The sequence below is a fragment of the Rhodamnia argentea genome, chromosome 11 (genome assembly GCF_020921035.1).
Source record: "Rhodamnia argentea isolate NSW1041297 chromosome 11, ASM2092103v1, whole genome shotgun sequence".
In the NCBI taxonomy this organism is placed as follows: domain Eukaryota; kingdom Viridiplantae; phylum Streptophyta; class Magnoliopsida; order Myrtales; family Myrtaceae; genus Rhodamnia; species Rhodamnia argentea.
Genome location: NC_063160.1, coordinates 21,210,634 through 21,234,052, shown reverse-complemented (window position 1 = coordinate 21,234,052; position 23,419 = coordinate 21,210,634). Strand labels below are relative to the sequence as shown.

At 42.1% G+C, this 23,419-nt stretch overlaps 4 protein-coding genes across 12 annotated transcripts; 2 read left to right on the top strand and 2 right to left on the bottom strand.

Moving 5' to 3' along the window:
* Positions 1 to 1,131: 1,131 nt before the first annotated feature.
* LOC115736011 (aquaporin-like) lies at positions 1,132 to 2,483 on the top strand. Of its 3 annotated transcripts, XM_030667523.2 has the most exons (4): positions 1,135 to 1,298; positions 1,428 to 1,518; positions 1,620 to 2,415; positions 2,451 to 2,483. In XM_030667523.2, exons 1-3 carry the CDS (start codon positions 1,207 to 1,209, stop codon positions 2,412 to 2,414), a joined length of 978 nt encoding a protein of 325 aa, XP_030523383.1. In that variant the 5' UTR covers positions 1,135 to 1,206; the 3' UTR covers position 2,415; positions 2,451 to 2,483. The 3 variants fall into 3 exon arrangements, with proteins under 3 accessions (XP_048128331.1, XP_030523383.1, XP_048128330.1); XM_048272374.1 differs by having other exon boundaries at positions 1,132 to 1,337; positions 1,420 to 1,518; positions 1,620 to 2,483; XM_048272373.1 differs by having other exon boundaries at positions 1,136 to 1,298; positions 1,620 to 2,483.
* Positions 2,484 to 4,115: 1,632 nt separating this feature from the next.
* LOC115736010 lies at positions 4,116 to 8,343 on the bottom strand. Its single transcript, XM_030667520.2, has 5 exons — positions 7,885 to 8,343; positions 5,478 to 5,774; positions 4,963 to 5,181; positions 4,723 to 4,851; positions 4,116 to 4,497 (listed from the first exon to the last, which is right to left on the bottom strand). The coding sequence occupies exons 1-5, from the start codon at positions 8,125 to 8,127 to the stop codon at positions 4,291 to 4,293; spliced, it is 1,095 nt and encodes a 364-aa protein (XP_030523380.1). The 5' UTR covers positions 8,128 to 8,343; the 3' UTR covers positions 4,116 to 4,290.
* Positions 8,344 to 9,302: 959 nt separating this feature from the next.
* Positions 9,303 to 11,549, bottom strand: LOC115736014 (putative HVA22-like protein g). The gene is made up of 7 exons (XM_048272446.1): positions 11,434 to 11,549; positions 11,033 to 11,116; positions 10,804 to 10,902; positions 10,656 to 10,712; positions 10,483 to 10,546; positions 10,160 to 10,369; positions 9,303 to 9,706 (listed from the first exon to the last, which is right to left on the bottom strand). The coding sequence occupies exons 2-7, from the start codon at positions 11,059 to 11,061 to the stop codon at positions 9,368 to 9,370; spliced, it is 798 nt and encodes a 265-aa protein (XP_048128403.1). The 5' UTR covers positions 11,062 to 11,116; positions 11,434 to 11,549; the 3' UTR covers positions 9,303 to 9,367.
* A 1,397-nt stretch (positions 11,550 to 12,946) lies between these two features.
* LOC115736008 (pentatricopeptide repeat-containing protein MRL1, chloroplastic) lies at positions 12,947 to 22,680 on the top strand. 7 transcript variants are annotated; one of them, XM_030667516.2, is made up of 19 exons: positions 12,947 to 13,366; positions 14,048 to 14,723; positions 14,877 to 15,105; positions 15,233 to 15,296; positions 15,403 to 15,547; positions 15,675 to 15,790; positions 15,998 to 16,126; positions 16,287 to 16,460; positions 16,576 to 16,740; positions 16,989 to 17,129; positions 17,365 to 17,464; positions 17,807 to 17,915; positions 18,010 to 18,101; positions 18,999 to 19,089; positions 19,493 to 19,724; positions 19,820 to 19,912; positions 20,686 to 20,734; positions 21,378 to 21,471; positions 21,945 to 22,680. In XM_030667516.2, the coding sequence occupies exons 1-19, from the start codon at positions 13,052 to 13,054 to the stop codon at positions 22,177 to 22,179; spliced, it is 3,249 nt and encodes a 1,082-aa protein (XP_030523376.1). In that variant the 5' UTR covers positions 12,947 to 13,051; the 3' UTR covers positions 22,180 to 22,680. The 7 variants fall into 7 exon arrangements, 5 of the variants coding, with proteins under 5 accessions (XP_030523376.1, XP_048128230.1, XP_030523378.1 ...); XM_048272273.1 differs by lacking the exon at positions 21,945 to 22,680 and adding an exon at positions 21,532 to 21,932 and having other exon boundaries at positions 14,874 to 15,105; positions 21,378 to 21,493; XM_030667518.2 differs by having other exon boundaries at positions 12,948 to 13,366; positions 14,048 to 14,627.
* The last annotated feature ends 739 nt before the right edge of the window (positions 22,681 to 23,419 follow it).

Here is a 23,419-nt window from a genome sequence, read left to right as displayed (position 1 = left end):
TTCACGAATTGTCAAAAGATTTATGATTAAATTAAAAAATCGTGGCACAATTGAAAGGTTTAGAACAACTTGACAAAAAAAGAAGAGAAAAGAAAATGTTTAGGACTAAATTGGTACAATTGAAAAATTTAGGATTGAATTGACTGCTATACAATATGTTTAGGACGTTTTTAGACAATTCTCCCGTTGATAATGACTTGCCAACATTACATGATTAGGACCATGCGAAGGCCATCATCTGGTATGGAAAGATCTTGTAGTTCGAACGTCCAAAGTGATTATGCCCTCATGAAATCAAAGTACAAAAATGATTATAAGACAGTTGACACCCAGTGACCAGTGCTTTTCCCCTATTTATTGTCTGCTAACTTTTCCGGCCAATCAATGGGGGATTCATTGATGGTTGGTGCAGTTCCATCCTGTGCTCTTTGGTCTTTGCCCCAACGAAGCATGCTTCTCATGATCAAAGGTCCCTCCCACTTAGCCTTTTACAGATAGTACGGAAATTGAGTCTGCGAATCAGACGAGCTGCTTGGGTTTGGATTGATGTCATGCAGTAGTCACGAAAACCGAAGCATGCACACTTTGTCATGAGACCTATAATCCTTGTGCGATCATCTTTGTGCGCAACCCAGAAACCCAAGTTCAGTCGAAGTAGTCGCGGGTAGTTCGGGTTCGACATGCCGACGCGTGCAGAGACGGACAAACTAGCCAGGCTTTTATCGGGCACCTAGAATGTTTTACAAAGTATTGTTAGTACTCGTAAAACTATGACATATGGCACTAAAAAATTTACAGATTGTGCTGTGATATATATAGTCGAGTCTAGTCCAGTCGAGTTTCACAGCACCCTCGATATACTGCTTTATATCCCTCCTCAGCTGAACCAGTGTAGTGGCTCTCCTTTGTCCATGCATTGCTTGTCCAGATGGTCAACATTTCTGTCGGTTTTGGCCTTTAAGAGCAAAAGCAAAATGTCAACGTGAATGTAGCTGAGTGGAACCCTCAAGAAATAAATCAGCTGGAGACTACTTGCAAGTAGTTGCTCATAATGCAGTTAGATGGTCATCAATTCATCCGAACTAAATGCCCAATGTAATGCATTCAAGAGAGCGGTAGTTGTAAGACGGTGGTTAAAAGCCCCCGCGCATCGTTTTCGAACTATATATACACAGCCGAGGGGAAGCCCGATTTCGAGAAAGCGAAATGAATCCAGGGATGGCTAGACCTGGAGTTGTTGCAGAAGATGAAGAGAGTGCGCTTGGTGGAAGCAAAGTCCAGCCATTCTCCACCCCAACGTAAGCATCAAAGTGTTCCTAGCTACTCTTCGGCACTAGTAGGGCGCGTTCTTTTAATGATGTCTCTTTGCTCTTGACTATGTTCGAGCATTTTGGTCCATTCATGAGCGTCTTGGTGTGATTTTGCAGCGAGGAACGGGGGAATATGAAGGACGCAGGAAGGCATAAGCCCGCTTCGCCGACAGAGATCTTGGGCTTGAAGGACTTCTTCTCTCTAGAGGTCGATATCGATATGTGCTCGTATACTATAGACCTTCTTCCTCTTTAGCATCAAAATTCTAATGGTGCTTCGAAAATGGTAATTCATGTCGAAATTGCTAGGTATGGAGAGCGTCGTTGGCGGAGCTCCTAGGCACGGCGGTGCTCGTGTTCGCCTTGGACACCATAGTGATCTCCTCCTATGAGACCGAAACCAAAACGCCCAACCTAATCATGTCGTTCCTCATCGCCGTCACCGTGGCGATTCTCCTCCTCGCCACGTCGCCCGTCTCCGGTGGCCACATCAACCCCGTCATCACTTTCTCCGCTGCGCTCACTGGCCTCATCTCCCTCTCGAGGGCCGCCATCTACATTCTGGCCCAGTGTGTTGGCGCCGTGCTGGGCGCGCTCGCGCTCAAAGCCGTGGTCAACAGCAAGATCGAGCAGGCCTTCTCCCTCGGAGGCTGCACGCTCAACATCGTGGCGCCCGGCCCGAAGGGGCCTGTCACGATCGGGCTAGACTTGGTCCAGGCCCTGTGGCTCGAGATAATTTGTACCTTTGTGTTCCTATTCGCGTCGGTCTGGATAGCCTTCGACCATCGCCAAGCGCGAGCCCTGGGCCGGGTTATCATCTTCGGCATCATCGGAACAGTGATTGGGCTCCTCGTGTTCATCTCAACCACCGTCACTGCGGCGAAAGGCTACGCGGGAGTGGGGATGAACCCGGCCAGGTGTTTGGGCCCGGCCCTGGTGAGAGGAGGCCATCTTTGGAATGGGCACTGGATTTTTTGGGCCGGGCCGGCTATCGCTTGTGTGGGATTCTACCTCTACGTGAAGATCATTCCGAGGAAGCACTTTCATCATGCCGAGGGTTACAAGTACGACGTGTCGAACATTTTGAAGGCCCCGTTTGTTTAGAAATGGTACTTGGGGGTACTTCATGGATTCCCAAGTAATCAGATCTTTAGATCCGTGCACCAAGATTCCTGCGTAAAATGTTAATTGCACCTAAGTTAAGGACTATGAAGGTAATGTATTCCCCCTGAAGGTGTCGAAGCTAATCAGTAGTCAAATCAGCACATGGTCTTTGATTTGATAGTGAGGCAGAGGCCCTTTGATATAGTCAGTTCATATAATTTCGTGAACCGGGTATTATTGGCCATGGCCAATAGATATGCGGCCCTACTGATGCAGAGATTAAGAGATGGGAATGTTAGTACAATAGGTTCGGGGTTAGACAAATTACCAAAAAAGTACTAAATATATTGCTCTAATGCCAATTTAGAGAAACTTCAAATTTGTTAAGTTTGGCTTTGAATCTTTTGACAATTGCGACATTCCGATCAATTTCGGCTAGAATTTCGCCGATATGGACTACAGTGGTCTTACGAGGCACTGCTAGTGTTCACATGGACAATTCTTGCAATTTTTCAATTTCCTTTTTGTTCCTTCTGTGCAGGCAAGGGTCACTAGCAACCCTCGCCAGCCGAGATTGCCTCGCCTAGACCGGGTGAGGGTTGCTTCGCCCGCAAAGGCCTTGGGCGAGCCCATCACCGCCTCGGCTGCCATGGGCGAGGGTGCGAAGCCCTCGGTCGATCCGGGCGAAGTCTTGTGGCCGGCAAGGGTCGTCGAAAAAAAAAAACAAAGAAAAAAAAAAAAATTCAAATGGAGATATTATAATAATTTTCCACGTCAGTACCAATGGTGCCACATAGGATGATGTGCATCAACATTAGTAATATTATGCCAAAATTGATCTAAATGACTCAATTGGCAAGTTATCAAAATGTTTAGGATTAAATTAAAAAAATTAAAATGTTGATGATTGAATTGGTACGAATACAATCTATTTAGGATCTTTTTAGTGATTTTCCCATCCGGGTGAATGTAAGACTAGAAATTGTAAAACATTTGCGATCTTGAAATCTAGTTTGATCCGGTGCACCAAAAGTTTCTCATGCTCTTGTATTTGGTACTCAAAATACGCAGACGTGCGCTCTTTGGCGACCGGAACAAAAAGTTTGACCTTTTTTCATGAGTGTAGAACGGGATTTGGGGTTAGTTGACACAGTTCTGTCGACAATCGGGGCTATTCGGAAAACAAAACGAGGTTCAGGTGTTAATTTTGACAATTCACTATCAGTGTAGGGGGCTAATTGAAAATTTTCCTCTTTGTCTTCCGCTCAACATCGCTGTTCCTGTTACTAGCTCGACTGCGTTAGCAATGGCGTCATCTGTGTCGGCACCAAAGGACCCGCCTACAGCCATGCGCAATAATCGTCCTTTGGGCTAGGGTTTTCTCGTCTGGGACCAAACCGAAACCTCCAATGTTTTGGGTTTTCGTCGTCACTCGACAGTGATCGTGCAGCTTCTGGTTTCGAAGCTGTTTGAAGCTAATCCGTTGCGAGAGAGAGAGAGAGAGAGAGTGAGTTTGATTGCATGCAGATTACGGAGGGTAGCAACTTGAGGGGGAACGCATCGATGGGTCTGAAAACGACACATCCGAATCATGATTTGAACCTGAGCACCGACGCAAGTTGCACGATCTTCTCCAGTTTCTCCTCCTCTGGGGTTGATTCTTGAAGCAAGCGAGAGAAAAAAAAAAAAGCTGATGTTTTCCCGGACAAGAGCGTCTTCTTTACTAGACAAGAACTTCATTCGCAAAATAATACAGACCAGAGAGTACATTATTTACGTCGACACACGGGTAATAACTTAATAGCATCATGCTGCTTCATTTCCACTTTGATCCCCTTTTTGTTCATCTATATATAAATAAGAGAGACCCGACAAACTAGGAAGACGCCTGCAGAAGTGATGAAGAAGAATCCAGAGGCTCGTGCACGACCGAATTCGATGAGACCGAGACGGGATTGCCCTCCAGTTGCAGCATGATGCTTCCCAGTATCTCCGTCAGTATCTTCTTGAATTCTTCCTCCTTCACAATCTTCCCATCGTCGGCGTCCATCATCTTGAATGCTTCATTTATGATAGTGTCCATCTGCGGCATCATCGATGGTCAATTTGGTTTTAGTACTTACAAACTCAGGCATTGTGGAATTGGAATCTATCATCGGCAAAGGCCAAGCGGTCTTTTATTGTTGCTAGATAACTTGCGACCAGGGTTTATCTTGATATTGTTGTTGGTTTTGCAATGGTGGATCTGCCAGCGCATGCAACTGAACCGACATTTTTAAATTCAGAATTAGCGGGAAGGATCACGAACCTGATCAACTGCCCTGAATGGAGGTAGTCCAGCTGACGGGGCCAATGTATCTAATGCCACACGCAGGTACTCCTTTGCGATCTTCCCATGTTTATCCTTTGGCACATTCTCTAGGGCTGCATTTAACGACTGCAAAAGCAGAAATTTTTAAGGTATGCTGGTTTCTGCTCGATGTTTATTTCACCAGAAAGGGAAGGGAAGAAATGTATATATAGTAGCACGTTTGAAGAAATAAGATACCTTGTCAAATTCGAATTTATTGGACAACAGTCTCTTGATTCCACTTCCATCGAAGATATTCTCGCTGTGAGCGACGATCACAGGCTGCTCCTTAAGACGTTGAGCCACCCTCTCTGCTACTTTCTTGAATTCTGCCAGGAATGTCTCCTCAGAGACGGGATTGTCTAAATTACCATCTGCTCCAGACTGCAAAGCTGGTTCCACAATGTTGCTCACGACCTACACAAAAAATCACTATAAGAAGAAGATTGCACCATAGCAGAAGGAGGATTTCAACTGCTAGAAGCGACTAATATCTCACGGGATGACTACATTTACCGTATTTTCTTTGCACATTAAGTTCTCATCAGTCTAGGATGTTTTTAAAGGTATTTCTAGTGCGCAAACTATTATGTTTGTGTAGGAAAAGAAAAGTTTGCCACTTCAGTTTCTTACTTGGCTGCAGTTCACAGGAAAATAAGAAGTATGAAAGAGAACATGGGAGGTAGAGAAAATCAGAAAAGAAAATCAATTACCCAAGAGTCGGAACATGGGGGCATCCCTTGTTCAACTGTCAATTTCTCCAGGGCCTTGACAATGTAATCTCGAACCGATCCTTCGGGCACTTCTATCTGCGAGTATATAGAGACCATTTCTGACTCGAAACTCGGGCTGTTGACGAACTCCTGAAGGTCCTCCCCGTCGATGCGGAGGATAACAATAGGGTCTCTCTTCAAGCCAGCAGCCATGCCCAACAGGATATCTGATAGCACCTCCTTAAACTCAGTCTTGCTCACTTTCTCTTGCTTTCCATGGGTGAACTCATTCAAAACCTGTAACAGCAGCCAAACAAAGCTGAGCAATGGATCTCCTTTCCAGTCGACTAGCCTTAACAGAAGCAGGAATCAAAAGATAAGTAGATTTTCTACCACTGCCCATGACATATGTCATGTCCACATTTTCTTTCCCTTTTTGGTTATGCTGCCATGTTAAGTACAGCTTGCTTTTCTTTACAAGATTCATTAGTTCTCCCAATTCACAACGCATATATGTCTTTTCATCTTCATGTTTAGGCATGGCAAGGTTCTTTTGCCATGTGATGTTAAATTTGTTGCCAAAGAGCTCCATGATCTTCCCTCTCCTTTTCCCTTCTCGACACTTCTTTCTCCTTCTCCCTTCTTGACACTTCTTTCTCCTTCTTGAGATGTGTAGAGTCATTTAGACCTACCCAAGATTTATTCAATTGTCTGTCGTCCACTCGCGTCATTCCTAACGTTCTTTATTTTGGCCCGACCCGAATTGTCGTCCTGTCTTTTTAGTTTCTGATTCTCTCTTTCTTCATCTCTCCGCATCATCCTCACTACTTCCAGGGAGAGACAGCAAAGCCAAACACGTGGCCTGCAATGGTTAGCAAACCTAGCAAGATCGTCTCGCTTCGCGATGAAAAAGATGCCCACCCACTCTCCCCACATTTGTCATGCGCCTAACAGTTGCAGGTACGCTGAAAAAGACGCACGAATTTGTCTTTATTCTCCTGTTTTCACTACAAGCACACGTTGCTCCGCAGCTCAGACCGCATTACATCACGAAGCTATCTTTCTTGGCGAAATTGCTTCGTTCCCGTTGTCCCCACCCCCACCACCACCACATTGGCTTTGGACACAATCATATCAATCTATCATGCGCAGCACATATTCAGGATGATGATCGAACTCGCTCGTAGGATGTAATGACCGTTCGAGCGCCCAACTACTTTCTACAACGTTCGTCACTAGATTCCTGGAGAAAGCTAGAGAGAGACCGAGAGACTGAAAAGTCAAAAAGAAAGGACAACGGGAAAAGCCCTCCCAACTCCGAAAGTTTTTAGACCCACCGCACCGACAAATGTAACTCATAGGCTGGGGCCTGGATCTCTCCCCGACCCACTTACTTACGAACTACGTGATTCCAACGAAATTGTCAACAAAGATTTGGTTGGTAATTACCTATTGCACTTGAGTAACGATTAAAACAATTACAATTTTCCGACCCAAAAAATGTTTTCATATTTAATTATGTTATATTACGAGGAACAAATATTTCGGTGCACTTGTTAACGAAATCCTTTTAACAAATTTCCCTTTTCCAAGAATCACCCAAAAAAAATAAAGGCAAGTACACGTCACCCTTTTGAGAAATATGAATGTAGCAGCATTCACATTGCGAAGGACTCGTCCGAGACTCTTTCGTTTCGTCCCAGGCTTGCACAGGTGACAACTAGGGCAGGAGGGTGACCTTAGAGATGAGACAAACCAATTTGTTTTCGTGGCAGGATAGGACAACGACAAGATCATAATTGAACTTCATCATCATCAGCTGATCTCTTCGCTTATTAGAAGAGACAAAGGGACTGGTCGGCATTTATTAATCTCCCCAGTACAAGCTGCAGAGTCAAAGCATGCGTGACTTTATCTCAATGCTTAATGCTTATCTCCTCTGCGCTTCATAAAAGGATCACATCTTCCTCTGCACCGGCCATCCGCCGCGCCCATGATCAGCACTCAGCAGGTGCCTCAAAACTAAAAAATTTCCACCGATATATTTTCATGACGATTATCTGGGCAATTCATAGATAAATTCATATGACTTTTTACTGAATCGCCCAAAACCGGATCCAAGCAGATTAGCTAAGCACCGATAACCACAAATTACATACGCAAGGTCCTAATCCTCGAACTTACAATCGATCTTATCACTCTGACAACCTCTCGAATGATTTAAGAGAAAATTTTTTATACGGATTATGAATTATATATACCAATTCTACTGTGAAACTCCTAGAGTATGATGACGATGGAGGGTTCCTTTTATAGGACTGGTCTAAGGCTCTAAGGCTTGTGTGACAGAAGTGGTTATGCATGAGCGAAAATGAGTGCAGAAGAGAAGAGTGCGACCGTCTCTGACCTCGGAGTAAATGTGATCGGAATCGGGGGAAGATCCCTGAGCAGGCAAGCCGAGGGCGGCACCGATGTCGGCGACGGCAGGCTCGAGCTCCTTGACCGAGAGTTGGCCGTCGTGGTCGCGGTCCAGCTGCTCAAACTTATGATCCACGAAGTGCGCGAACACCTCCTCGTTCCCAACCAACTTCATTATGTTGGAGCCATCCAGAACCTCCCCACTGCTCCCGCTCTGCCTCTGCCTTTCCATTGGGGTGGTGGCCTCAAAAGCTTTTCCTGTGAACTTGCGCTCGTGAGGCGTTCGCCTTTTTCTGCCCCTTTTTGAGCCTCTCGTGAGCTTTTCCGGCTCGCGCGTGGTGATCGGATGAACTGAGCTGCGAGTCTCGGTTCGAGGGGATGGATCAGTTGAATGCTGTCACGGGCTTGTTCTGAGAAGAGAGGATGGAGGGGGGCTAGCGAAGATGCTACCTGCTCTTTAAATAAGGAGAAGCTGAGAAGAGAGAGAGAGAGAGAGAGAGAGAGAGAGAGAGAGAGAGAGAGACTAGTTGACGTTTACCCAAAGATTAGGAAGGACAAAGATAGAAAATGACGGTAGAATTGTCAATGGCTTGGTTGGTTCGGGTTTTATCTCCGATTGGCTTTCATAGAATGCTCGTGCAAAAAGAAATGTCAAATTTACTTGCTAAGTTGGAATGTACAACTCAAAAACTTAAACTCATAAATTAATAGTAGAAATATAAGTCAAAAAGCTATTCTTTTTTGCGATTTCCGTTTATTACATTATTTTATGACTCTATTCATAACATGTTTTAGTTTCTAATGAGAAGAATATAGGGGAAGCTAAAAAAATATCAAGAAAGAAAAGAATATACCATGGAATTTGGATAAATTACGTGACATGGGTATCAAATTCGGATGCTTGAAACTTGATCAATCCATCTTAATCTAATTGGTCGGTCTAATCGGTCCCATTGAAGGGGAAGAAAGCTTATGGGAATCTCATTAGCGAGGAAAAGATAGGAAACCCCAAAAACAAAAATAAAATAAAGACGAAAGAGTTAGGAACCGAAAAAACCCAAAGGGAACTTTCGAGGGGAGAGAACGTTGGGAACTTCGAATCGAATAGGGCCACTAATCAAACGTGTGGCCCGGACACGTGGGACGGTTTGGAGGGTTGTGTGAAGCGAAGAAAGAGATGGGAGACCCGGCGCCCCAATGGTCGGCCCTCACCTTGCACGACTCATATCCCGTCGTGTTACATCACGACCCGTACTCTTTGGCTCTTCGGCCACGTGGCTCCTGCCCCGGTAAAACGTTTGACTTTAGGAGTTCGAAAGAATGCGATTACGATTACGGTTCTCTTAAAAGTACGACACGTGGAATCTCCAATGTAAATAAAGATTTCTCTGTCAAAATGCCTCTAGTCTTTATCTAGGATTCAGATCAACCAGCAAACAAGAGAAAAGGAAAACGATAACATGTCGTGCTGACTATGTACAACTCCTCCTATGAGTTGCTGCTCTTCGCCGTTTCAGGCGATTAATAACAAGATCAAACGGTCTCCATTTGGGATCCTTCTCCTTATTCGGTGTCCGCCGTGCAGCGTCTTCAAGTTGAGGTGGATTCGATTTGCTGTTTCCTGAGCATGAGCCGTTTGACACCACCGCGTCCGGCGGGCTTGGTCTGGCTTCCCCAGAAGAACCGGCGACGAGTTGACCCGCGCCCGGTTCTCCGCTGCCGCTTCCCGCGGGCCGTGATGACGGAGTTTTGGCCGATGCGTCTGCTTCTGTCTCTTGGTTAGCTTGATCGATGTCTGCTTCGAGATATACCTGCGCGTTGCGGCACGAGGTAGCGTGAAAAATGCTTGTTTTCTCGGACAAATTACATAATTCTTCGACTTCATTAGTATGGTAAAACAGGGAAAATTATGAGACGAGTGCAGTGCGTGCCCTAAGTTACATTTTGACCGTTCACAGGTCTTGAAAAAACCGAAGTACAAACTTCCCACCAAGGAAAGGTCCATAAGTTGCCGACAATCCTAAGCAATAACTTTCACGGACGACAGTGCAAAACTATGGCTACAATAGTTTTCTGTCTAGTGTGTACTCAATCCGCTTAAAACTGTTCCATACAATTGCAGTGTGTACTTGATCCACTCGAACTGTTTCATTTCCCCCGTTCTAGTTCCGCTACGCTAGCTTGACAGAGCAACTTGTGATGTAGCGATCAAATTGATCGAGAAATCAAATTCCCTCAAAAAGTCTAGCTAATTCATAAAATACCTGATTGGGGCACGCGAGCGACTTCGATGGAGAATTAGCATCCTGCAGAAACTCGAAGAGCCTTATCCGACCGTAGCTCATTGCCTTTTGCCACATCGAAACCGCCGAATCCCCCGCCATCACCTTCGGTTCCAGCAAGTGACGGTCGATGACCTTCTCATGGATGGCCAAGTATGGCCGAAAGAAGTAGCAGTAGACGTACTGTGTGCCCCGGAAATTTCAAATACGATTGAAGGGGGGCAAAAAGATCATGAACTCGAAAAGAAGTTCTCAAATTCTGCGTTGGATGAGACATGAAGTAGACATAAATCCTCGGTGCATACCTTTGTCTGGGGATGCCATAAATAGACGAAGAAAGCGAACTTCGCTTCGCCGTACAATGGTAACCTTCAAGAAAAAGCAAGAATCAAAAGATATCAAGGCAAGGATAGCAAGAAAATCTCTTACTCCAAGTTATTGAAGTTAATTCTTCTACTGTGTTGAATTGAAACTATACCATGATATGAATGCATCACCAAGTCTCTCGCAGACCGAAAGAAAAGCTACTAAAATCCTGTGAAAAATGATTGGAAGAGAACGCATTCAAGTCTTATTTCCAACAATATCATTGAATTGTATGAGGACCGAGAAGTATAAACCCCGACCAGTATTGGCACCGAAAGAGAAGTTGTTGGGCCTCCGGTTCGTTGTTCTCAATGGTTTTAAAACAGTTGTAAGCGGGATAAGCGTAACCAAATACCATCCCGCACTGGCAGAATAGAATTCCGACATGAGCGAAATTCATCACTAGAAAAGAAATCAGAGACATTGACGAACCCAAAGCATCAATTGGAACGACATGGGAGAGATCATATTTGGTTTATGGTTACATACAGCAGAGCCCTTGAAAGAAAAGATCCCATGGTTCCGTACACTTAGATAGAAGATGATCCTGCTCTGTTGGTTTCTCTTTGTCAAACCTAAAACCAAGCAAAGAAACATAAACAAGCTAAGAGCCTTAACACTAATCACAATATGCACTTTCAAACATAAAACAGTGGAGACACTCGAGACGGACAACTCGACCATCTCGAATCATCATCGTACCGAAACGACGACTTGTGCGGTCGTGCAAAATAAAGCAAAACGAACTTGTCTACTTGATCTTAAGCGGGCGAAACTGATCAAGAAGTTAAAGCGCACGACATTGCATCAAAAGGAGTATCTTTCCCACTTTGCTTGGTCAGAAATCTGAAAGCTGTCTGAGACTGAGGAACACGAGGGAAAACTACTCACACATGACAAAACAAGCAAACGAGATGCGCAGGCGAGGACGATGGAAGCGACTTTCTTGTGAAGCTGGTCCGTCAGAATGGCGCGAAACGTTCATGAAAAAGGGCCACGAACCGGCACACGTCGCACGAAACGCCGCGCGACGCGCCTCGTTGATGAACGACAAGGCGGTTTTGCCTTCGCGACCTGTTTGGGCTCATAAGTCATAGGTGACTCTTGTCTTGGTTTGTTCGGCCCAAAGGCCTCTTCCATATGATTATCGTTTCTTTTATTTTTTTTTTCAAGAGATAACTTGGAGTCTTTTTTTTTTTTTTTTTTTTGAGGCAGCTTTCGAGTTATCTCGTGCGTGAATGAGTCGGGATTTATTGATTCTACTTACGCAATCAAGTTGGGTTCAAGACACGTTCAAAATATAATCAGAGCCTCACCGAAACGAATTTATGACTAGCTCGATCAATTTGAATTCATTCTGCAAGAATCTCCGAATCTCTACTTGAAAGTCTCAACTCGGACTTTCTTCATAATACTTCGGGTGCTTGGATGAACTCTTAGTCAAAACTTCTTTTAACTTGAACGAATGATTTGGTGTCTTGATTTCAAATGGATATACGATATTTGACGTTGGCACGCAAGTTATGTAAATTAAGTTAATTTAGATTATTATGCATATTGGTGATTCTCCTGCTACATAAATCAACAGGAAAATTGTCCAAAAAGTCCTAAACATATTGTACGGAGGCCAATTAAGTCTTAAACCTTTCAATTGTACCAATTTAGTCATAAATCTTTTGACGATTTGTCAATTCGGTCATGAACCTTTCAATTGAGACAATTTAGTCTTAAACCTCTTGAATATTTGTCAATATAGTCCTTTTTGGCCAATTATGCAAATAATAAAATTTAGGACTAAATTGGCGAAATTGAAAGGTCTACAATTGAATTGGGCACCAAACAGTAAGTTTAGGACTTTTTGGACAATTATCCTTAAATCAATGTTGTCAACATGCATGGCTAGGAAAGGTTACACAATCTGTTAATTATAATTATATGACAACGCAAAAGAAATATATCTCACTTCTCACTCAATTAACACTTGCATATCTCTATTATCCATAAATATCATTCACCTATATTCAAGCAAAATCCCTTATTAAAGTGGCCAAATTGTCCTTCATTGCAAACACAATTATTATGGCACGTCGCTTGGAACTTAGGTGGTTTGGTTTTTACGGTTATGGACATTTTTTTGGAAAGAGCACGGTCTTTTGGTAAATAGGAGAAATTGGTAGAACTTAGAGATGTATTGGATCTTTTGGAAAAATAGAGGTACATAAAAAGTTGAGACATTTCTAATCGCGCAAAAGCGGATAAGCCGGGAAATCAATAATTGGACAACGGGAAGGCCACGTCATCATGAAAACGCCACGTCAGCAACAGATCGTCAAAACCAATATTTTCTCGAGGAGGGGAGGGAGGGAGCCAAGCCAACCAATAAATAGCGCACATCGTTTCGCTCGTCATCTCTTAACCTCCACTCCTCCTCACCTTTTATCCTTTCCCTCCCTCTCTCACTCTCTCTTTCTGTCTCTCTGCAACTGCGACTTCAAAGCTCAAAACTCCATGGAAGCGAGCTTCACCACGAAGCCACAGACGCTGATCCTTACGCCATGCGCTTCCCCGTCCCACTGCCTCTCTCCCGCGAAGCTCAGCTTCATCAGGGCGCGGTTTCTCGGGAGCTCCCATAATCTACGGCCTCCCGGTTCCATCCGCTCGAGGAAAAGATGCCTGAGGCTGTTGCGATTCCGCTCTCATCCGTTCGTCGTCAGAGCTTCCGGGACTTCGCACGCGGTGGTCGTCGTGATCGCCGTCCTCACCGTCTCTGCCGTTTCTTTCTTCTTCTTCCATCACTACGCCAGGAAAAAGAGCGACAAGCGGGTCAGTGTTCTGCATCTTTGTGCATTGTTCTCGAGTTTTCAAGTAATTCTGCTGCGATCGTCGACAGACGTGCTTGTTCTGATTTACACGGTAGATTCTCGAGGACGACGGTAGATTTTAAAATGAGGCGGTTGATTTAATTTTGATCCTCTGAATTGATTGGTGTGGTGTCGCACTTAATATGATGGCATTCCCATGGAAGTTGCATTCTACTGAAGAATATGGAGAATTGTCCTCATGAAGTAGTTTGGATGTTTTTTAAATGGTGAGAATGTGCTAAATTGGATGGACTAATTGCCTACTAAGTGATACTGATACCAGATTAAACTGTATATCAATCTCGTAAATCAGTTTTAGAATACCTACTGGTGCACCTAGTATTTTAGACATTTTGGCCTGTTCCTTGGATTAAAGCTGATGGTGCTTTCTCTTTGATTTGTAAATATCATGCGCGCTAAAGCAAATGAGACATATAAGCTCGCTTGATTTTCTCATCGGGCATGGTTTTATGGGTTCATTCATGCACATTTGGTCGCATTATCATGTTATGACAGTGACATGATTAGTGAAGGTGGGCTGCGTGTATGTGTTTTTTTATGTTTTTGGTTCTTCACACTTTGCTTCGCTGTTCCTAGGCAGACATTCAACTAACCCATCTTTAGTCATTTCATTGGGTGTCAGGTTACCGGTGAAAGATATATTGGTGGTGAGAAATGTGGAAAGATTGAAGGTCTACCACAAGAAAAACTAGAAGAAAGATTTATCCTAGAGGAAGAACAGCAGCTGAATTCTACAGAATCTACTTTAGCTAGTGAAGAGATTCCTGAGACAAGTTTAAAGTCTCCCCCATCCAAAATTTTTTCCTCTAATGGAAATGTAGTATTCTCCAGTGAAAGGAAATTTGAAGATTGCTCTCATTCAGCTGTGCTTCCTGAGTCAAAGGCACTGCAACCTCTTATTCTTGCTGGTGGGTTCGTAGAATTGCTATCACAAGAAGATAAAATGGATGAACACGGTGATGCAGAATTGCCTGAACTAGTGGTGGACTCATTGGTTACTGCTCCTAATCATGGTTGTGATGTGCATGAAGCAGTTGAACAGAATGATCAAATAGAATCCAGGGAGCATGAACCTACCAGCTACAAAAGCTTTTTCATGGATTCTGCAAGAATGGAGCTGTATACATTTTACGAGCCAAGGCAGTCGGAAATGGGAAAACAAAGCAGCTTGAATTTGCCAGGAAGACCAGCGGCTTCACAAGGCACTGTTCTCGATGTAAATGGGCTTTCTTCATTGTCAAGGCACATGATATCCAGAGAAGAGAAACTGTCCTTGCAAGATTCTATCATCACCACTGGTCGTGCCTTCTTAAAGCTACTAGTTGTTAATATTCCTCTTAAACCACTGAGGCCATTTTATGCCATCTTTTTTTTTTTGTTTATATATATATTTTAGTTTTCTTTGCATCACATAAGAATTATCTGAAATGATTATTACATTTTTGGAGAAGATGCTGAAGGTACAGTACCTTTTTCATGTTATAATGGAGCATCTTCAGGCAAGAGAAAAGGCATTGTGGATGACAGAGAATTATCGAGAAGCAAGGAAGTTAAAAACTTCCAACCAAACAAGTCCATGGAGCTACCTGCATTGCCTCACCTAAATGGCATGCATGTCAACAAAAGACGCCATCTCCCTAAGCATTTAAGTTCTTATAATCATTTACTGAAACAGGGCAGGTAGTTTCTAATTTTCTTAATTGAGAAAACTTTTGCTTTGATTAGATATGATTTTCACTGATAATGTTCTAATAGGATTTGTGACTAGTTGAGCACTTTGATCTCATTCATAAGTGATTCTTGACAGTATAACTGACTGCGTACACTTGCTTGAGGACATGGAAAAGTTGGGTACCCTTGATATGGACAAGGTTGGTTGTGAGGATTCTGGTACTCGGTGCCTAGTTTATAATCTTTCTAGCTTCTTGTTGCAATCTTCTTCTGTGGATTTATTCATTAAGTTTCTTTTACTTTCAGATATATCATGCAAGGTTTTATGACGTGTGCAAAGGTCGCAAGGCTGTTGACGAAGCCTTCCGCTTTACCAAGTTGATTTCTAACCCGACCTTGAGTACATTTAACATGCTGATGTCTGTGTGTGCAAATTCTCTGGATTCAGAGGGTTAGTTGATTTCTTTCTTGAACCTTGAGTATATATGTATCTCGCATTGTCCAAAAGTATCTTGTCTTTTTGTTCCCCTTAACTCTAGTTAGCATTTTATAACCCGGTCTTTTTATTATACATCTAGGTGCTTTCCGAGTTCTACAATTAGTCGAAGAGGCTGGACTCAAAGCTGACTGCAAACTTTATACTACTCTTATATCGACTTGTGCTAAGTGCGGGAAAGTTGACAGAATGTTTGAAGTATGCCCACTTCTTTAGATTTACTGGAGTTTTCGCTTGCTCTCTAGAGGGGGCCTCCTTGCATGATACTTATCATTTGTTTTTTCTGTTGACTTTGGAACACCTGCTGATATGTTATTTAAATGTTTTTCGTCTATATCAAACTAAATTTGTTGGGTGCCTAATTTATGAAGTTTTATGGTTTTTGACCTCGGCATGTGGTTGTAGGTGTTCCACGAGATGGTTAACTCTGGGATTGAACCAAATGTTCATACTTATGGGGCTCTTATCGATGGTTGTGCCAAAGCTGGACAAGTTGCTAAGGCCTTCGGTGCCTATGGTATTCTAAGGTCTAAGGTATGATGATTTAAACTGTTTTTCCTCCCTTTGCTGTGATCTTTTATTTTCCATTTTTTTGGGTCTCTGGACAGATTGTGAGATCTAAACCTGCTTTTCTTTCAACAATTTTTTTTTTTTTTTGTGGAGTATGGTAGTGACTGTATTCTATGTGCAGTAGAACGTGAAGCCAGATCGAGTGGTATTTAATGCACTGATTACTGCTTGTGGACAAGCGGGAGCTGTGGATCGTGCTTTCGATGTCTTAGCAGAGATGAGGACTGAGACACATCCGATAGACCCTGATCACATCACTGTAGGTGCACTGATAAAGGCATGTTCAAATGCAGGTCAGGTAGGCCAACTGTTTGTTTGTCAATTATGGTTTCATTCGTTATCTTGCTTTTAGAAATTTATTATGGGATAATATGAATTTTGCAATTGATAATAATGTGAATACTTACTGTTAGGTTGACCGGGTGAAAGAAGTATACAAAATGATGGATGAGTATAAGATCATGGGTACTCCAGATGTTTACACTATTGCTATTAATAGTTGCAGCCAGACCGGTGATTGGGAATTTGCTCTGGACGTGTACAGTGACATGAAAAAGAAAGGCGTGGTTCCTGATGAGGTATTGTTAATCGTATTTGAAAACATTTAACCTGGTTATCGAGTCTAGGTAAGAAAGGGAATCTTGAGTGATTAGTCTCGATTTTCTTCCAGAGAATGCATTTGTATTATTTTCCTGCTTTCTCTAGTTGCACTTAATTATGGAAAGGGAGATTCATTGATTATGCCATTTGATTTCTATCTTCAGCCTTTTACCAAGAGCCACTCATGGAAGTAGCTTATTCTGTCTTCTTGTCTCCTCGTGTGCAGATTTTTCTCAGTGCATTAATAGACGTTGCAGGGCATGCTGGGAGGGTTGATGCTGCATTTGATGTCCTCGAAGAAGCAAGGGCTTGTGGCATGCGTCTTGGAATTGTATCATACAGTTCTTTGATGGGCGCTTGTTGTAATGTACGACTTTCTCTGGTTCTGAAATTTGTGACAAGTTACATTGCGGAATGAAACTAGTTTATAACTTGTCTTCATTGATTGACAAAGTACCCTTGAGGATTACGGCTGTCCTCTTAGGTTTTGACAGTCCCTATGTAGAATTCCTCACCACAACAGTCATGAGTGGTCTTTCTGTCAATTATCTTTGTGATGATTGGAAAATTGGGCTTCTGAAGAATTTTGTATAATGTCTCAGGGCAAAAGCTGGGGGAAGGCTTTAGAGCTATATGAGGATATGAAGTCTATCAGGATAAAGCCGACAATTTCAACAATGAATGCTTTAATCACCGCTTTATGTGAGTTTAAATTAGTTTATTTCTCTAATTTAATGGACCCATGGTTCACTATTTGTGAAACTTTGACCTAGTATTTAAGTGATTGAGGGAAGAGGATCAGCTTAATTCTTTCTACTAGCTTGTCATTTTAGTAAAATGTGCACTATAGCAGTGTAAGGGAAAATATTCTAAATGTAGTTCCTACCATAGAATAGAGCTCACATGCCATTATGTCTTTTCTATTCAAGAAAAGAAGAATGCCGGACTTGTTCTGCAATGAGAATACCGGCTACCCTGAACGTAGATCCATTTCTATTTTGTTTGAGATACCGAAACTGCAATGGGACAGCTTTTTTACTACAGGCGAAGGGGATCAGCTTCCAAAAGCAATGGAGATATTCTATGATATGAAGAGGCTAGGATTATGCCCTAACACCATCACATACTCAATACTCCTAGTGGCAAGCGAAAGGTAAGTAATTTGGCGCTTACAAGATAGACTTTGTTTTAACAATATTCTTCACATTATTTTTCTCCAAATTGCAGTCTTTTTATTTTCTTTGCAGAAAGGATGACACTGAAATTGGCATTGTGCTCTTTTCACAAGCTAAAAAGGACGGGGTTGCTCCTAACATTACAATGTGTAGATGCATGATTGGTAAGTGTGATAAATTTGATTAGTCACAAGCATTGAGTGCCTCTGACATGTCTTTTCCTTACTGTTGCTAGTGTTTTCTTGTCTAATTTCCATATTTGAAATTATATGTTCCGTATGATGAAAGCTACTTTCCTCGACAACATTCCAGTTAAGGGACAACACTGATGAGTAGAATCATTTTGGTGATGGATGTTCCAAGATTGGTATATATCCTGAATACAAAGCCTGAATTTGGAGTATGGTTTGTGTCGCTATTTTGTGAGGTTTTGGTACATTGATGAAGTAAATGCCATCATGACCTTTCAGCTATGTAGTCGATTAAAGCAGTAACCTTTATCCATGATTCTAGGTCATCTTCCTGTTGATTTGCTAATAAAGTCTGCCATATGTACTTTTAAGCTGACCTTTGAAACCTGTGACAAATTGCCCATCCACATATGAACTGAAATTAGACATTTCCGTGATGTCTCGATGCCAAAAGGGTCTTGGGGGTTCGTTTTATGCATTTATGTGTTTACTTTTTGGAGGGTCGATGGATGGGGTTTCAGTGCCAGGAACTACATGTGGCACCTAAAAGCTGTTTCACCTTTTGGTTAATTTATGTAGCTTCTTTGAATATATCTGTCCAGTAAAGGCAGACTAATATGTTTTTGATTTTTCTGCAAGAGACACATAAAAGCAATTTGCATAGCTGGGGGGATAATGTGATTATTGAATAATAGAAAGGTTGAAGTTAGGAGATTGCACCCTTATGTCTCATCATTCTGATAGTTTCTGCATGCTCATCTAACTCTGATTGTATCCTACATTAGGAAAGCTTTCTAGATCATCTGTTTAGAATGTGATTTAAAGTGACTATGACAAACTCACGAGTTTTCTAGTCTGAACTCCTTGAAGGAATGTGTCGTCGGAGATATGTGAAGGCATGCACACTCGGGGAGAATGTTTTATCTCTTAACTCGGGATGGCCACAAGTTGACAATAGATGGTATGTTACTCGTTCTGATGCTGTATTATTCTTATTCTAGACATACTCCTTTTCCTATGGAAGAAAACTACCAATATGACATAACTTATCCTAACAACCTGTAAGTTGGATTCCTCTCCATTCTCTTGTGAGCAGAGATAAATATGCTGCACCGGAAACACTGTTATTTTAACTTTTCCGCTATGGGAAACATACTTATGTACTCGATAGAGCAGTTGCATATTCATTTTGACCAGGTCCTTTGGATGGATGCAATAAGCCGCAAAGAGTCCTACCTTTTCTAGTACTTTGACTTCGTGCTTGCCTTTAAAAGTTTCCCAAATTGGTCACCATAAGTATTGGAGATCTTTTGCTGGAAATTATTACTCAGTAAATTGACTCATTTTGCTTATTTTGGTGCCAGGACCTCAATGGCCTTGGCAGTCTACCGTGAAAGTATTTCAGCTGGTCTCATTCCTACCATCGAAGTTGTTTCAGAAGTATTGGGTTGCTTGCAATTGCCTTTTGATGTTTCCTTAAAAAGTAAAATAATTGAAAATTTGGGAGTAAGCGCTGACACGTCAAAATACTCCAATCTTTGCTCTCTAGTTGAAGGATTTGCAGAATATGACCCTCGTGCATTTTCCTTACTGGAGGTGAATAACTGTTTAGCATTTGCCTCATTTATTGAGTGGGTCATTTACAATCAAAGTGCAGCAGAATAGTCTTAAGTTTTCAAATTTTCAAATAGGAAGCCGCCTCACTTGAAGTCGTTCCATGCGTATCTTTTAAGCAAAGTCCTCTCGTCGTCGATGTGAAGACATTGCAGATTCATACAGCTGAGGTGCGTTTTGCTATGCTGTGCATACCTAATGGTGCATTTGATATGTTTGAACTGCTATTCAGCATTTCAACGGTCTACCCTCCGAAAAGACTTTCAATCTTGCAATAATATCTTCTTAAGATAACTTCCACCCGTTGGAGGTGATCTACATTCAGCTCATGTGCCACTTTGAACTTGCAATCATACATTTTTGTGGCATTTTTGAATGACTCTAATGGGTGTACATGAGAAAAAACAAATTGATGGAACCCTGCATTGGTGAGTAAGTCTAACCTAACCCTTATGAGGTTAATTTTAGGGAGACTTGGAACTTCATGCTCCTGACATTGTCGATGAGCATTTTCTTATGTGCATCTAGTTTTCTGAGTTTAACGAAAAAAAAGAATGGAAAGATTGTTTACACATCGGGGTCCTTTTGGTGCTTTCCAATGCTAAATATCCATTTATTTTCTGGCAAAATGAAAAGAAGAAAGAAAATAAGGTACTCATAGTTTACTGTGTAGAATTTACAGTATTTGTAAATTATTGTGTGAATTTCTCCTTTTTCATTTTGCCATAGTCTCATCCTCTTAGCCAACAGCGGTCAGGTTTTTTATTTTCGAATTTGTTCTTTCAAGTAAACTTTCAGTCTTAACCATGTCTCTTCGGTACAATGTATGAAACAGTATCACTTGTTCAACCCAAAAAAATATTGCAAGGAGCACTATTCTATTACCACCATGCATGTTGTGAAGCTTCATCATATTGTCACTGACTCTGTAAAATTTTGTTAGGTGTACATCTTGACAGTCTTAAAAGGCCTCAAATACCGACTTGCTGCTGGTAAATATATTTGTTTCATTTTTCCGTCCTTTTTATCCCTAATGTTGAATTTGTCACGAGTTTCTCATTGAATGAAAGATCTGATTACGTAAGAGGTAAATGTTTGTCCTCCTTCATATAAAGTTGTGCTAGTAAAATATGCTAAGGAAGTCAATTGTAGTGCCAATGGTCGGGCAGGGGATGACAACATTTGATTTGCGTGATCTAATAGATCTTCCTTTGGGAAACTCCTGTATACGAAGCATGCTATTGGAACTTGCTGTTTGTTTAGATCAGTGATTTCCACTAGGAAAAGAAAAACACCCATTTAAAACATAGTGTGATATTTCCTTGGACAAACATCCTGTGCATGGTCTTGTCGGTGGGTCAGTCTGTCTGTCTGTCTGTCTGTCTCTCTCTCTCTCTCTCTTCATGTTCAGACATTTGGATTTTGGTTGTTTATCACCATTTTCACTTGATGTGCACTTTGTTTTACAAATATCTTTTAGAGCTATTGTCTGCATGAAATTAACTGGGTGTGGAGTATGAAGTTTTTTTTTTTGGGTCGAAGGGGTATGAAGATTTTAGGAGATAGCTTGTGAGTTGAATAGACTCATAATTGAATTGCTTTTGGATGATTCTGTTGCCTCTGAACTATCCACAGGTGCAAAGTTGCCCAATTTAACCATCTTATTGCCTGTTGAGAAAGCTCAGATGGAAGCTTCTCGTGGAGTGAAAACACTCCATGTTGCAGGAAGGTGAGGTGTACCTGTGTCTGATTTACAAGGGACTAGTGGGAGATGTGAAGTTTATTATCATGGAAAGTAGATATGGTTAGATTAAGTATTAGCTCCTGACTGAGCTAAAGTTCATGTTGAAAGACCTAGCACACAGCAATATCTAGATTTTTTTGGTCGAATTTTGATGCCATATTCACATATTTTGTGAGTAGTCAATATGAGCTCGCTTCCAAATCCTTTGTATTTTCTGTCAACTTGATTCGTTTAAAATATAGAACTGAAAAAGCTTAACATACACCAGTAATTAAAAACTAGTAACTGCCTTTTTCTTGCTATCTCTATTTTACGTTTTATGATTTTTTTTTTAAAATGTCGTGATGATAAAGTTTTGAGGTAGTCCCAACCTAGTACATGCTGTTAGAAAAATAAGGACAATCTGCTGGATTGAGTAACTGAGATGGAACTTCAATAGCGAGCGTGTCTCTGAACAGGTTGAGCCAGGCAGTTGCAGCATTGTTAAGGCGGCTTGGCCTACCTTACCAGGGAAACGAATCATATGGGAAAGTCAGGGTAAGTGGGCTTGCCTTGAGAAGATGGTTGCGGCCAAAGCTTTCTTCTCCTTTTAGTGGAAAACCAGGAGAGTTCGGTTTGTCTCAGCTATGGCTTGGCAGTGGGATCAAACATCAGCGGCGGAACATCAGAACTGAGGATCTCTCTTTGGAGTAGAGAAAGGTCACACTAATGGGAAAAACAGGAAAAATTGAAAAGTGAAAGTTATGCACAGTTTGTGAATGTACACTGATGCTCAGAGATACAAGTAGAGAAGCATGTGGAATCCTGTTGGGAAATGCTGGAGATCTTCCTTGTGGACTACGGGATGTGGCCTCAAGATAAATGAATTGAATCAGGCCTCCTTGTACTGTCCTCTTGGGTAGACTGCAAAAGCGAAGTTTTATCCAAGGAAATGACATGCTTGACCTGTTTTGTGCAAGACTATGAATGTGCATTGGCTTTGCACAGATTTGCCAATGCAGATTTTATCTTAACCGCATCAAGAAGTCATGACGACTACTGTTCTAGGTTCCTTCCAGTAAATTTGTATGAGAGTGCTTGAAATAGCTTGGTAGAAAGAGCCACACTGACTTGGATCTGTTTTTCCGGTGTTCTTTTGTAAGAACTTGTTTACCACTGAGTAATATATTTTCTGCATAGTTGCAGCTTCTTTTCTGGATGATGCATCAACAGAGACAGTTTCCAGCCGAATTCTGAAACTGAAATTGCTGAAATTTGAACGTAGCACCATCCTATACACGGGTGTTATCCCATATAATCCATTTGTTGTGATACGGATATAGATCAAAATTTCTGGAGGAAGATGGTTGGAGTCAAGCGTATACTTATTGTAATACAACGCCTGCATTAGCTGGCATACTTTTAGCATTCTTCCTCGCACCATGTCACGTTGCGTGAGGTAAATTTTGTCTGATACCGTCACTGGCCTCTGGTCGACAGTAGCTTCCTAAAGTATGAGAAAAGTAGAACATCAATCATAAAATCTGTAATTGGCATCAACGGTCGATCAAGAGTGCTTGTCCTGATACCGGTAACTTGAACTTGGATCTTGTCGGTGCCCCATGTCTTGGTTAGAAGCACGCGAGCCGCCCCGTTTAATCTCTTATCATGTTTCGCCATTTAATCACAATACCAAAATTTACACTTTATAATTGCTGAACCCGCCCGCGCATGTCTTGCAAGGACTAGATGTTTGGTGTGTTGGCATATATTGGTAGCTTCTTTTGCTTTCGGGGGAATAATGTAAGGTGCCATCTGCCTCTGGTCATTTCGCGTTTGGACAATAGGAAGGAGGCCGCCCGTTCGATGCTCGGACCCAGACTCTTCTTCTGCAAGGAGCAGCAACGGCCTTCTTTGCATCTCGCCAACGTAAGCTGCCACATGGCATTTCGGA

Coding starts and splice junctions, on each gene's coding strand:
- LOC115736011 (XM_030667523.2), top strand. CDS start 1,207: ATGAATCCAGGGATGGCTAGACCTGGAGTTGTTGCAGAAGATGAAGAG. Junction 1,299..1,427: donor CAGCCATTCTCCACCCCAAC/GTAAGCATCAAA, acceptor GTGATTTTGCAG/CGAGGAACGGGGGAATATGA. Junction 1,519..1,619: donor AGGACTTCTTCTCTCTAGAG/GTCGATATCGAT, acceptor CGAAATTGCTAG/GTATGGAGAGCGTCGTTGGC.
- LOC115736010 (XM_030667520.2), bottom strand. CDS start 8,127: ATGGAAAGGCAGAGGCAGAGCGGGAGCAGTGGGGAGGTTCTGGATGGC. Junction 5,775..7,884: donor CCGATCACATTTACTCCGAG/GTCAGAGACGGT, acceptor CTGCTGTTACAG/GTTTTGAATGAGTTCACCCA. Junction 4,852..4,962: donor ATAAATTCGAATTTGACAAG/GTATCTTATTTC, acceptor CTGCTTTTGCAG/TCGTTAAATGCAGCCCTAGA.
- LOC115736014 (XM_048272446.1), bottom strand. CDS start 11,061: ATGGGATCTTTTCTTTCAAGGGCTCTGCT. Junction 10,903..11,032: donor TTTCTTTCAAGGGCTCTGCT/GTATGTAACCAT, acceptor CTGCCAGTGCGG/GATGGTATTTGGTTACGCTT. Junction 10,370..10,482: donor TATGGCATCCCCAGACAAAG/GTATGCACCGAG, acceptor TGAAATTTCCGG/GGCACACAGTACGTCTACTG.
- LOC115736008 (XM_030667514.2), top strand. CDS start 13,052: ATGGAAGCGAGCTTCACCACGAAGCCACAGACGCTGATCCTTACGCCA. Junction 15,297..15,402: donor GTACCCTTGATATGGACAAG/GTTGGTTGTGAG, acceptor TTTTACTTTCAG/ATATATCATGCAAGGTTTTA. Junction 19,725..19,819: donor GTGCATTTTCCTTACTGGAG/GTGAATAACTGT, acceptor ATTTTCAAATAG/GAAGCCGCCTCACTTGAAGT.